Source organism: Grammomys surdaster, unplaced genomic scaffold (genome assembly GCF_004785775.1).
Source record: "Grammomys surdaster isolate TR1022 unplaced genomic scaffold, NIH_TR_1.0 126182, whole genome shotgun sequence".
Classification (NCBI taxonomy): domain Eukaryota; kingdom Metazoa; phylum Chordata; class Mammalia; order Rodentia; family Muridae; genus Grammomys; species Grammomys surdaster.
Window position 1 is genome coordinate 2,318,957 of NW_021620988.1, and position 14,561 is coordinate 2,333,517.

Sequence of the window (14,561 nt, forward strand, 5' to 3'; positions counted from 1 at the left end):
GAGGAGGAGGAGGAGGAGGAGGAGGAGGAGGAGGAGGAGGAGGAGGAGGAGGAGAAAGAAAGAAAGAAAGAAAGAAAGAAAGAAAGAAAGAAAGAAAGAAAGAAAGAAAGGAAGGAAGGAAGGAAGAAAGAAAGAAAGGAAGGAAGGAAGGAAGAAGACAAGTGTCCTGACAAATAAACATTGCATACTGCTATCTACTTCAAAGGAAAATTTCAATATATTTAAGATTTGAAAGAGGAAAAGGTCATAATAAGTCAAACACTGAACAGAGCCCCTCCAGCCACAGCCCATGCAGGCCATCCCCAGCACTGTCCTTCCCTCTGCAGTAACCCTGCACAGTGGGAAGCCTTCACACGTGTGGTAATTGACAAGTGTGCTCTTCTCTCTGCATCTGCTCATGAATCAAGAGCATGGGCTGCTCGACTGTGGCCAACTTGTGGTGACCTTCAGTTCCTAATACCATGCTCCTCACAGACTCACTGGAAGAGCTGGGGTGAGGACAACAGGGCATGCTCCCTTTGCTTGTGTAACGCTGCCCAATGGAACAGCTCTTCCGAGAACTTCTTGCTTTGCAAGGACCCAGTTGATGCTTTCCTGCACTAGGGCTGCAGATCTTGTTTGTCCCTTAACAAACCTGGAAAAGTGGGAACAAGCTGTGAACTCCCCAGGACCTGGAGCCCAGTCAGGACTATCTACTCTGATACTTATATACCACTTCTAGTGTCTTCCCCACAGGCAGAGGGTACATGTGGAGAGCTGGAGGTGCACACCACTCCACCTCAGAAACCACTTCCTAACTACTGTTCTTTCCAAGTCCCATTCCTTTAGCCCATGATTTAATTGTACTTTTTTCCTTACGTTCCCCAGATGTGACTCCACGTGTCCGAGATACCTTGTTGGTGGTAGGAATGAACACTTACCATGAGGCAGGATGAACTGTATGGGTTCCCTGGCTAATTTGGACAACGCTAGTGCTTCAAAGGAACTGTTTTATAATCCTGTAGTTTTAGATTCTTTTATGATCCAATAATCTTTGGGTAGCAGAATATATCATTTCCCACTAGTAAAGGTGGAGGAAGGAGGGACATCAAAAGTTTTCCTTCTCTTCCACTCTAAAATCAAGGGCAGCCCTATAAAAAGCCAGCGGATGGCCACTGTCCCTCCCTTTAGCAGTGCAGCGTGATACTAGCAATTGAATGTGTTTTTATCTGCTCTCTGTTCAATGCAACTGCCATGCTCTTAAAATTTCAGGATGTCTCCATTGTGATGGTAATTTGTCTGACTTTCTGTGTAATTTCAAATTGCTCTTGTTATTCACTTTTGAGGATTATAAAATAATAATAGGTCTGTGTACTAATGAACGCATTGGCTAACATCTCCATGGTGATGTCCACGCCTTGATAGGAAGCTTCCCAGCTGAATGTCATTGTTATAAAAGTTGTACCTCCCATGTTTCCAAAGAACTCAGAGCCCAGCCACTTGGGAATGTTTTCAGTCTTGGGTGAGGTAAGAAGATGACAGAAATATGTTTAAATCCCTGTTTTACTTATCTCTGGATGGTTCTACGAGAGGTGTTTAGAAGTGAACCCCTGAGTGTTTATGGAAACCACGAGGAGATTTTAAACAAGAGAGTAACATGAAAAAGCCATCGTTTGTGCTACCGAAGGTCGAACTGTCGCTGGATCCATAACTCTTGGTGGTTTGATTGTTTTACTATTAGAGAAATTCATGTGTCTCTCCTTTCTGCTTTAGGTCAGTGGATTACCAACCCCAGATCTCAGCTGGCAGCTAGACGGAAAACCCATACGCCCCGACAGCGCTCACAAGATGCTGGTCCGTGAGAACGGGGTACACTCCCTCATTATAGAGCCAGTCACGTCCCGGGACGCTGGCATCTACACATGCATCGCCACCAACAGAGCAGGACAGAACTCATTTAACCTGGAGCTTGTGGTTGCTGGTAGGTGGCCTGTGATTCCTTTCTCCTTGTTAGATGACACAGAAACAAATTCTACGTCATTAAATAGTGCAGAAAATAACTCCAAATGGTGACAGAGCAGACTGTGTCACTGAGCACAACGGTAGCACGTGTGACACTTAGCAGTTCAGAAGCATTTGTTTTTCTTACTTCGGCACAGCCGTTATTACTTATCTTTTCTTTCTCTCATGACCTGGCAAAGAATGGATTTGGGCAGCTCACCTTTGCATGACTATGGCAGGCCTAGTGTTCCACAGGCAAAGAGTCACTGACACACAGGCTTCAAGAACTTTCAATACAGAGTCCAAAGGACTGTTTTTAACAGACAAGATAGCCGTTTCAGAATTCAAAGACTTTAAATAATGTCACATCTATACACAAATCAGCATCAAATTAAACTTGTCTGCCTTCTAAGCAATACTGTGAGTAAGCTGTGTTATGTTATTACGGGAAGCTAGACTCTTTGAGAAACCTTGAATGAAAAGACACACATGGAAAGGTTTATCCCACTTCTTGGAGTAGGGAAGAATTCTGATGGTCTGACCTCTTGCTATCACAAAGCTTGCCAAAGCGTAGTGTCTATTCCTTACAGCTTGACTGGAAGTACACATCATATGCATTATCTTGGCTAGGCCTCTCATTGGCCCTGTGAGATAATCTAGGGTCCCTGGGGTCCTCCTTAGTAAGCCAGAATTGGGCTCAAGACAGCCTCTTGCAAACGCTCCATGAATTACTCAGTTTCTTCAATCGAGTGCCAATGAGAGGAAAGCCAGGGAGATCTTGGCTATAAAATCCAGGGTGATGATTCTAATAACAGAACCAATGTGTTTTTCCCAAACACCTTGGTAAATGTATGGGTGATGCTGTCATTTTAACCAGGCTTTTAAATATTGTGCAAAGTCCTCTATCTGCCCACATGCTAGCTTCGGGTTCATTTGTTTCTCTAAGCTCAAAAGATAATGTTCATTTTTCTCTTATTAAATGTACCCATGTGTCTTATCTGCCCATCAGGATAAGACTTGAGGATCCACAAACCAGATGTTTGGGCATGCCTCAGCTCTCCTGGCAGTGCGTGCTATCAGGGATCAAGGCCTTTGCCATCAGATATTAGTTTGTGCATTACTAGCTGTGTTTAAAACCAGCCTCATATTCCAGTCATTCGCCAGTGATACCATACTGCCTTGGCAAGACTTCTTAAGCATTTTTCCAATTTAATCCTTAAAAATGTTGTGGCATGTTATGGTCCCCACTGGTTGAGATGCTGGGACATCTATGATCTATTTGCCAGTGGTGACACAGCTAGTAATGCAGAAACTGATGTCTGATGGCAGAGTCCTGATTCATGTCTGATGGCAGAGTCCTGATTCATATTAGCATGCAGGAAGATGTGTATCATTAGATTCATTGTTGGGAGCTCATATGACATTAAGCCTTATTCTTTCTCTGAAATTGCTTCTACCTGTGACCTGAGAAATCAGTTTCCCATTAGCTGATAATGTTCAGAATATCATTAACAATAAGTTTTGACTTTTAAAACAACTAAGTAATAAAATTCTACAAGATAATCATAATGGTGTCTTCTTTATAGGCTCCTTTCAAAGAATACAAGTTAGAATTTATAATTTACAGGCTGTGCATCTTTAAGTTATAATTATCTAGAATTGCCTAGAACTATCTAGAATCTATATAGTTATCTAGAATTAGATAAACATACCTTTCCCTGTATGTATTTTCCCCAAGCCTTTAAATCCTGTGGTATGTCTCATTATGAGTTCCAAATTTTAAATCTTCAAAACAAGCATTCCAGGTGGCAACCAGGGACTCCTAGGTCTGAAATACTCAGCACCACTAGGTGGCTCCAGTAGGTAAGGCCTGTGCACTCCTGCTGACTTAATTAGAGCAAAGCTGCAGCTGCTAGCGATGACTCTGAATCTCTGAGGCCTGTCAGGCAGGCATTCTGAGGAGCAGATGGCTGGGGCACTATGTGGGCCTATCAGTCTTGAATTAATTGAGGAAATAACGTGAGTGGAACGAAGCATACAGACCTTTGCTTGAGGGGAGGGCTAACCTCTTACCACCCGATGTGAAAACAGTATCATAAAAGAGCTACTCAATCTTTCCAAAGCTCCTGAGTTCCTTGCAATGACCCTTTTGTACGCCACTAACAGATAATTCATCTCCTGTTCTCTTAGCTAAAGAAGCACACAAGGCCCCTGTGTTTATTGAGAAGCTGCAGAACACGGGAGTTGCTGATGGGTACCCAGTGCGGCTGGAATGCCGTGTTTCAGGAGTGCCACCACCCCAGATATTTTGGAAGAAAGAAAATGAATCGCTCACTCACAGCACTGAGCGAGTAAGGTAAGACGGCACAGTGGTTTCATCTACCCCACAACTTGCACAGTTCTGGCACTAGATGAGAAGATACATCAGATACTGTATGCAAATCGATGAGTGTGTAAAAGCCACATTATCACCACCTATGTGCAAGACAAGAGTCACACTTTGTTCAAATGTAGGCTTAAGCTTTGAAAGAGAGCAATTTTGGTATGTGACAAAGCTGATTCTGATTTAACCTAGTAGCATTTTTTAAATGTGTATATCAAAAAGAAAAAATGGATTCATTTGCTCCCATGGTGGCAGCCCAGTCGGTAGTTTTGTAAAGGCAGGTCTTCCTTTAGGAATTAGTGCATGGATTTATTTGCCCTCTTAAGGTCTGCTCCGCTCTCCCATTAACTTAATGGGGCTAGCTGCCTCTCTGGAATAAGTATGATCGTATTATCTGCTGCTAGCACAATGCCGTTTCTAATGACCTAATTAAAAATGATGCTTCATGTCCAAAGCCACTTTTTAAAAATTTAGAGCCCTAATGACTTTATCTTTTTCTGCAGCATGCACCAGGATAATCATGGCTACATCTGCCTGCTCATTCAGGGAGCCACAAAAGAAGACGCTGGGTGGTATACCGTGTCAGCCAAGAACGAAGCAGGCATTGTGTCCTGTACTGCCAGGCTGGATGTCTATAGTGAGTGCTGCCTCATTTCATCTCCATGCATTTCACACACTGAACAATTAAGAATTCAGATGTCAGAGTGATATATGACATTACTCTAAGCTTTATATTTCTAAGTTAATACGCCAGCATTTTATTTGCCAAAAAAAATTCACATTACTCTTTTCTCTTTCTGTTTATAGTTTCCCGACATTAATAGTGAAACCCCTCCAGGAGAACAAACACCCAAGTATCACCAGGGTCTTTGATTGATTAGCAAGATGTGCATGTTGGTTTCTTAGGCTCGCTGGTTAGCTTCGCCTTTCTCACCTCAGCATCTGTAGGGGTTAACATAAAGGCATACGCATCTTTCACATTTTCTTATTCGTGTATTCTGCAAGTGACTGTCTCTAACCATTTCTTCCCAAATCATAATCCTTTCTGTGTCCTGGTTTAGTCTTAACATAGGTACCTTGATTCTGGAATGTGTACTTACATAGCTAAGCACGTTTCTCATGAATATATCTTTAGCAGCTCTCAGCAGTAGATTCTTGAATGTGTGTATGTGTTTGTATACATGCATCCTAAATTTAAAAAAGAAAAATCTACCAACTCAGTTTCAAGACTACAACAGAATCATATGATCCACTGATATAAGGAAAACCACCAGAAAATATTTTTTTTTTATTCCAAATTTTACCTCTGCTTGAGAAAGTAATAGTCTTTTGAAACCTTTCCAGATGTCTGGTTCTCTTCTGTTTATTAATGTTAAAATCTATCTAGACTTCCTAACTATGATTATTATTAAAGAAAAAGGAATATAGGTGGGATATAGGAAGCTTATCAACTGCTTTGAGACTTCCCAATGCTGGAGTTACTAGAAGAACAAAAAACTTTCTGTGTTGCCCACGGCCACAGATAGTGGCTCGTGATACCTGGAAGTAAAATGCAGAAGTGCTTCTACATTATCCACACCTCTACCATGGCTGTTCATTCTTAGACAAAGATGACATATATAGGGCACTGTAGAGATAGCTCAGCAGTTAAGAGCACTTCCTGTTCTAGCAGAAGATTCAGGCTCAGTTCCCAGCTCCCACATGGCAGCTCTTAGCTGTCTAATACCAAGATAATCTGGGACCTTCTCCTGGCTTCCCAGGCACCAGGAGCATATTCCATGCACACACATATAGGCAATACACACACAGAGGCAACAGGTATATACTCAACATATATACACACACACATACACACACACAAACCAAAATATACACACACAGGCAACAGGAATATACTCAGTGCACATAAAGGAACACAATCAAGACATTCACACACATACAGTCACCAGTAGTATGCTCAGGGCACATGCATACATGCAGGCAAAACACTCACATATGTAAAAAGTAAAAATTTTAAAAACTGTATGTATCTGATATATATCAAAGGTGGTTTTGCGTGCGTGCTTTTTTGTTTTTAGAGACAGGCTATTGCTCTGCAACCCAGGCTGACCTATAACTCACTGTGCAACTCAAGCTGATCTCAAACTTGCAGTAATCTCCTGCCTCAGCCTCCCAAGTGCTGAGAGTAGGGTGTAAGCCACCAGGCTCTGTCCAAAAGACAGTCCGAATTTACTTAAACCTCTAAGGGATTTCCAAGCTTATCTTTGCTAAAAGTCTTCATTTGCTCTCTTTCTCTGTAGCCCAGTGGCATCAGCAGCCACAGACCACCAAGCCAAAAAAGGTCCGGCCCTCGGCCAGTCGCTACGCAGCACTTTCGGACCAGGGACTAGACATCAAAGCCGCCTTCCAACCTGAAGCCAGCCCATCTCACCTGACACTCAACAGTGGCTTAGTAGAAAGTGAAGATCTGTGATCGGAATGCCCTTGTTGAAGCTGAAAACTGAACGCCATTGCTTCGACCAGCCTACACCTCTGTCACATTATGTGAAAGGCAGAAGTATACTTTTGACTTAAGAAATTTGAAAAAAAAAAACACCAAAATCATATTTTTCTTACTTAATAGAGAGTCTAAGTAGGTGTTGCTTATAGAAATGTACACATTGCACAGAAAATTCACATTTATTGTCCAAGTTAAGACTTTTGGAACTGCTGTGATTAAAATGGTCTGAAATGCCAAAATGCCAAAAAGAAACCAACTGTTCAAAGGTAACCACAATTTATCTTATCTACAAGTGCCTTTAAATACAAGCTATAGGTGCTATAGCATGGCAGTGTGAATGTTTGACAGATACAGTGACGTTGAAGCGCAGCGTCTACAGATGGCCCCAGTGAACCACGTGCAATACGGAGGGATGAGAAGGAGAAGGGTGGAGACATCCGAGGGAATGCATTGGCTTTGCAAACTGCTTATGTTACATCGGAAAGAAGGAATTCCTTGCCCTAAATTCCATTCATATCAGGAGTCACCTTACTAGGAAGCTTACTTACAATCTGTGTTGAATTAAAGGTTACCTTAAACTTAAGGTGTTCTGGAGAAGGCAGATTATATATTACAGTCCATTCCACAAGAGGCATCCAAACCATGACCAAGGCATGTAGCATTTGGAGGAGGCAGGTTTGGAAGGCCCAGAAAGATGGAAGGAATTGCTACCCACGTGGGGATCTCATATCCATTTAGACGAAAGAAAGCATCAGGGTCAGGCCAGGCTCTTCTTTGGTTTTCCTCTAAACCTTAAAAACATAGGTGAAGAAAACACTGCCGTTAACCACTTAAGGACTCCAGAGGGACTCCGGGAAGTTTGGGGCGCATGCGTGGTAGAGACTTCCATGTACGCTGAAGTGTGGAGCGCATGCGTGGTAGAGACTTCCTTATAGCGGAAGTGTGTAGTAGTTGTTAGTGTGTAGAGCAAGTTGGACATGGTGGAGGTTGCAGGGGTGGCTTATGAGAGAGAGGTAGCCGGAAGGGTCTAGTCTGCCTGAGGGAAAAGGAGACTTGAGAGACAAAAACAGGTATGTGCGACAGTGAACTTCTTTTCCATTGGCACTAGAGGTACGTGCTGAGTGGAAATTGCTAGTTCCCGTCACCCTCTGGCTCCATGGAACCCAGCCTTAGGAGGGTCCCAGGCTCTGAATATCTGTAAGGCCAGCTGCAAAGACTGCTTTTGGAATGCACGATTCTGCATCAGCTAAACTGAGTTGATTCTGACCAGACTTGATGACTTTAAGTCGGAACCAATTTTTATTTTTAAAGTGAGAGAAAATAATTTGGCCTGATAGTACAAAACATGCGGCTTTAAAGGTACTTTGCTATGAAAAGAAAACACTGTGTTTGTTCCTCATGCAAAACATATCTATTGTTCATTATTTATAAAGGTGTTGAACTTTCTTAGCTCAGTTACTCAATTCATACATAATACTTCTTAAAACAATTTTATATCTGTAACCACCCCGTATATTTTGTATTACTGCTTCACATGTACAGCTTTCTACTTTTGTAAGAACACCAACCAAACAAGTTTTAGCAGGCTTGAACACCGGGTGGCAGATGTTCTGTGCAGCATGGTACAAGTCTCTTTGACCACGTACACATTGTTAATGGGGGATTTAAATTACCATGCAGGGTCTCATGGAACTATCTCTGTTGTAGAACTGCAGAATTGTGGCCTATATCATATCATAATTGCCAATTTTTTCTGAATGTGATTTTTTTTTTTTTTGCTAATTTGCTGGGCTTGGGATTAACTCGCATTCTTTTGCCACCTTTTATGTTGTATTTATGAAAAAAACAAAAACAAAAAAAGTAGTATCATACTTTGGATTGTTGTGCTATTGTAATGTGGACTTAACATCAATAAATAAATATTTAACAGACGGCACTTGACCCTTTGAAATGTTGTGTTCTATTGCTGCTGTAAGGAACCAGCAGAGTTGGAAGCTTCAGATTTCTGTATTGTCAGAGTCAGGTTGGTCAGAAGTTGGGCTTGAGATGGCAAGTTCTAGTTCACCGTGCAATAAGGCTAAGATCACTATGTCACAGGCCGCAGTCTTACCTGTTATGACAGAATTCAAAAGTTTCTTAACATTCTGGGACAAAGGACACTCTTAGCCTGTCAGCCAGGGGCTGTTCTCCTCTCCTCAAGGCCATGGGGATTTCTTCCCTCCATCTTTAAAGCCAGACTTGAGAATTTCCTCCATGCCAGACCTTCTCATTCTTGGACTCTCTTTTGCTATGGAAGGGTCCAGTCCCCTTTAAAGAAATACCTGAATAAATTAGGCCCACTCAGACAATTTCCTTTCCAGAAAGCACTTGTCTTAGGAACTTAATTGTATTTTCAAAATCCCTTTCAGGGGATATAGTAAGGTGGCTCTCTGGGTAAAGTGTTGGCTGCATACAAATGAAGACTTCATATGCCCAGCACCTCCCTAAAAAACTGATAATGACTATGCCTGTGCTCTCTGTGCTGAGGAGCCAGATTCCTGGGGGTCACTGGCCAGCCAGGCTAATCACAACAGCAAACTCTGGATTCAGAGGAGAATTCTTGTCTCACAAAATAAGGAGGAGAGCGAGTGAGGAAGGTATCTTGATGTCATCCTCTGGTCTCCACACGTACCTGCATCAGCAAGTGTACACACATCATGGATACACCATACACACACATAAAGGAGAAAACCAATCTCTTCCGAGTAGCACTGAGATTCAGCCTTGATTGTATAAGAGAGGTGTGTAGGACAACTGTCTGATTATTAACTCTTAAAAAAGCTGAGCAAGCAAATAAAACCAGAAGCACCAATTACAACCCTGTGCTGTTCAAGGCATATGACCCCTGGGATTTCTCCTGCATTGCCTGGCATTTTGTTTTCACATCCTCAGATCTATTCTTTATGTTGAAAGTTCATCTAATTAGAGAGTTTCTCACTATAGTATAAATGATGGGCATTTACCTAATTCCTTCTTTTGAGAAACCTGTAGATCAGGTCTTAGCATAGTTCTCTCTAGACTGGCCATTGGGAACTTGCTAGAAATGCAAATTCTCAAGTGCTGCCAAACTCTTCTGAGTCAGAAATCTGAATTTTGATGCCAGACGGTTCAGCAGGTAGACAGACACCTGCCACTAAGCCTAATGACCTGAGATCTCTGGGATCTACATGGTAGAAGAAGAAAACTAACTCCCACAAATTGTCTCTGACCTGTATAAATAATAAATAATAAACAAATAATAAATATATAAATAATAAATATGTAAGTGTTAAAAAAATAGAAATCTGGGTTTCTCAAGTCTTCCATGACTGATTGTGGCTCAAAAGCCATCTTCTGAGGCGAGTTGATTTCCCAGTCCCTTCCAAATTAAGTGAACTGCCTCCAAGATCTGCCCACTGAAGCAGCAGCAGCACTAATGTTATAGGGGTAACCAAACATGTTTTTTAAAATGGCTTTAAGGCCTACTCTGTGAACTGGAACCCATACATGACACTGTCCACAAGGCAAAACCACTTTGAGCTAAATAAACCATGGGACTTAGGGGGAAGTCTACTACCATCATTTTGCTAAATCGGTGGTTCTCAACTTGTGGGTTGCGTGTAATATTAAAAAATCCACACTTGCTCCTTCTAGGTGCCGGCAATGGCAGTCTCACCCAGCCACTATAGCTAGCTTTGCCAAGCTGCTCAGGTTTCCATTTGTTCCTTGCCCAGTGCAACAGCCATCTCACCCAGCTCCCACAGCTGAGACTGCCCTGAACCTGTGCCCTCTCTCCTGCCCTCCTGAATTGTCAAGAATGGAAAACATCAGACAATCTTAATATTTAAAATCAGTCAGATGTCACAACCATTGGGATCAGAATCTATTGTCTAAAATTCATCAGCTAGTTTATGTTGGAATTCTTTCAGGGCCAGAAGCTGCCACCAGGTCTAACCTAAGCTAGCCAGGCTACATGGTGCCCATCCTCTCTCCTCCACCTGGCCCAAAAGGTCTTTTCTATATCTTGTCCTCCTCTTCCTCTCTAGGACCTGGAAAACTCACCTCCATATCTTCACCCAATGATTAGCTTCTACTGTCTTTATTCAGCCAATCAAACAATTAAGGAAACTCCCCCTACACTTTGGCTAACCTCTATCAACAAAAATATTTACGTTATGATTCATAATGGTAGCAAAATTACAGTTTTGACATGTTAATGGAAATATTTCATCATTAGGGGTCACCACAACATGAGGAACTATATTAAAGTCATAGCATTATGAAGGCTGAGGCACACTGAGCTAAACAAGCATGTGAATAAAAGGACTCCTGATTGACATACTGCTGTCCCATAGATCAGTGCATTCTTCAGTTCTCATCAGAGAAGTTTCCTGCTGTAGATGGTGATTAACACAAAACCCAACAACTGATCAACATGTGAAATACATGACTACGGAATGTTTCACTCTACATTGGGAAGTCTACATCATGCCCCTGGGCTTAAGGCTCAGGAAAGACTGTAAGAACCAGAGGTGGTGAATGACTTCTAGGAGACAGCATTGGCTAGACACAAGAGGGAAGATGTACGTATGAACTCACAGACACTGACAACATACCCATGACCTGCACAAGCCAGACAAAATCCAATCCCTAGCCAAGAAGTTATTCGTAATTGATAGCTTCTGGGAAAAGAAAATCAGTTTTCTTTGATAGAGTAACACTAGACATATCAACTGGATGACATGGCATGCTCAATGCTCGTGTAGCTATGCAGCACAAACTAGGATCCATGTGTTTTTGTTGGTGGTGGTTTCAGGTTCGTTTGTTTGTTTTATGGAAGGGAAAAAACACAAAGTTGTGTAGGTAGAGAGATGGGTGAGGATCTGGAAGGAGTTGGGGGAAGGGAAAGAATATGATTAAAATATACTGCATGCAATCCCACCAGCAATGTAGGAGAGTTCCTCTTTCCCCACATCCTCACCAACATGTACTGTCACCTGAGTTTTTGGTCTTAGCCATTCTGATTGGTGAATGGAAAAGGGCAACCTTGGGAGGTAGGAGATGGGGGGGGGACCCTCTAGAATCAAGTGGAGGGATGGGATTGCCATCCCACAGTCAAAAACTCTGACCCAGAATTATTCCTGCCTGAAAGAACTGCAGGGACAAAAATGGAGAAGAGCCTGAGAAAAAAGAGGTTCAATGACAGGCCCAAATTGGGATCCATCTCAAGGGGAGGCTCCAAGAGCAGGGAGTGGAACCGTGACAGATTATTTTACCTTTCCACAGCTCTCCACAGGTTTCAGTCTGAGATAGATGGGGCAGGGGGCACAGTTTAAAGTGTGAACATATACACTTAAGGACTCTCCACAGGTTTCAGTCTGAGATAGATGGGGGGCACAGTTTAAAGTGTGAACATATACACTTAAGGACAATCCTATTGGAACATAATCTTCATTGTTGTTTTGAGCTTTTGCTCATGTAGCCCAGGATAGTCTTAATCTCACTATGTAGTTGATAATATCTTGACCTCCTATACCCTTAATCCCAACTGTGAGGACTACAGCTGAATGCCACCATACCTGACTCCTTTCTCCTTTCTCATTGCTTCCCTATTGATTACACAACAAACTAGATTCACTGATGGCTCTAGAACATGGTGTGTCCAGCAAAGAGAACTCAAATCTGCACATGTGTGGGTGGCCAAATTTGAGTGGGTCAGAGCCTAAGGAAGCCACCTACTCTCTAGGTATAAACTCACCTACCCAGACAAATTCCCTGTGAAATATCCTGCATGCTGCATCTCCTAACACCTAAACATTCCCCAGTCACCATGCCTTGCACTTAGCAGACCACTCCTTCTGTAGTACAAATTGCACTCATGGTACATGTTCTCATCCTGAATCATGCTGCACAAGGAACCATGTGTACAGCACTGACTCAGTAGGCAGGCCCAATGCCCAGAGTTCAACCCCAGTACTGAAAAACAGAATGCTAATAAACTAAGTAAAGAAAGAAGTGGGTCAGAGATAAAGGGCTCCATATTTAGTACATAGCTTTTGATTTATTAACACTTATTCTAGATGTATTAGTGCAGCTTACTCATATGTTTGAATTGACCTTCAATATATAATTAAATCCCCACTTAGATAATGTCCTGTTTCAAAACTACACTTAGATGATTCCTGGACACACTGAGTTTTGTTCTGTTCGAGTCTGAAGTGCTAAGGATTGAACCTGGGCCCTTGTTTATGCTTGGCAAGCACTCTACCACATCACCAGTCCATTTTAAAATTTACTATTATTTTGAAAAAGTCTTGCTAACTTTCCCAGGCTGACCTTGAACTAAGTAACCTAGGGCGTTAGTATTCTGTCTAAACTCCACCTCCACAGTTATCTGGCAACACCCAGGTATGCTCCTCCCCACAGTTACTTGGCAACAGCCAGGTAGGCCTGCCCACTATAAAAGGGGCTGCTTGCCTCCTCCTCTCTCTCTTACTCTCTTGCCTCTAGCTTCTCTCTGTCCCCTCACCCTTCCTCCCTTCCCTTCCCCCTCTCTCCACGTGGTCATGGCCAGCCTCTACTTCTCCTCTTTCTCCACCATCTTCTTCTGTTTCTCTCCCCCCACCGTTGCCCTTTGCCCTGAATAGCCCCCTCCCCTTTGGAACCATTTGGTCTGGTGTTGTCTGTTCTAAGCTGCACGCCGAAGTCTAACACAGGGTGTCCTTGAATTTGATCTGTTCTTCCTCAGCTGCTCAAGTATCTGAGATTATAGGCACTTTTTTTGTTTATTTGTTTGTTTTTGGAGAGATGGTTTCTCTGTGCAGCTTTGGCTGTCCTCAACTCAGAGATTCACCTGCTTCTGTTTCCCAAGTGCTGAAATAAAAGGTGTGTCTCACCAGCACCTGGCCAAAACATTACTTTTTAAAAATGAAATATTAAGAACATTTCAATAATGGTAAATAAAGACAGCATGAATCCAGAATATAGAAATATTCTATTATTCTCCATAAAAGTTCAAGCCAAAAGAAATTCTATCTATGTTTGCAGTCAGTTAGGTGTCTTCATCTCTATTCTCAAGCAAATGCTCTTTTCTAAGACCAGTGCTCCAGGCTGAGGAAGCTCAGTGGTAATACACTTGTCTGGCATCTGGCTGGAGGCCTGGCCTTGATCCAGCACCACAAAAAATTGAAACAAAACAAAAAAACAAGAAAACACACACACACACACAAAACCCACACACTTCTTGTGAAACAAAAATCCATGGTTACTGTTACTATACATTTTTTGATTAACTGTAATTATTCATTATCATTCTAAGATTTGGGGCTGAATCATTATATCCACTAACATAAATTATTCTTAATTATTTATGTGTGTGTATGTGTGTGTGTGTGTGTGTGTGTGTGTGTGTTGTTTTGTTTTGTTTTGTTTTGTTTTGGAGACAGGATCTCACTATGTAGTCGTCCTAGCTGGCCTGGAACTTAGTCTGTGAACAAGCATAGAATGAACTCTCACAGGTCTACCTGCCTCTGCCACCCGAGGGCTGGGATTAAAAGCATATGCAACCACATCTGACTGTAGTTTTATATTTCTTAGTTTTTGCACCTTGATTTGAGACAAGATCTCCCTGAGTTGACCAAACTGACCAGAACTATGTAGACTAGGCTGACCTTGAACTCT

The 14,561-nt window shown here is 42.2% G+C and overlaps 1 protein-coding gene across 3 annotated transcripts in view; it reads left to right on the forward strand.

Annotated features, from left to right (window-relative positions):
* Palld (palladin, cytoskeletal associated protein) overlaps positions 1–8,814 on the forward strand; it is a 391,437-nt gene extending 382,623 nt beyond the window's left edge. For 2 of the 3 annotated variants that reach the window (XM_028757733.1, XM_028757734.1), the window contains 4 exons: positions 1,753–1,960; positions 4,171–4,336; positions 4,867–5,000; positions 6,664–8,814. In XM_028757733.1, coding sequence (XP_028613566.1) covers positions 1,753–1,960; positions 4,171–4,336; positions 4,867–5,000; positions 6,664–6,836 — 681 coding nt within the window. In that variant the 3' untranslated portion in view covers positions 6,837–8,814. Of the gene's footprint in view, positions 1–1,752; positions 1,961–4,170; positions 4,337–4,866; positions 5,001–5,170; positions 5,185–6,663 lie in introns of those variants that run through there. The other variant, XM_028757735.1, reaches the window with a different exon arrangement.
* Positions 8,815–14,561: the final 5,747 nt, after the last annotated feature.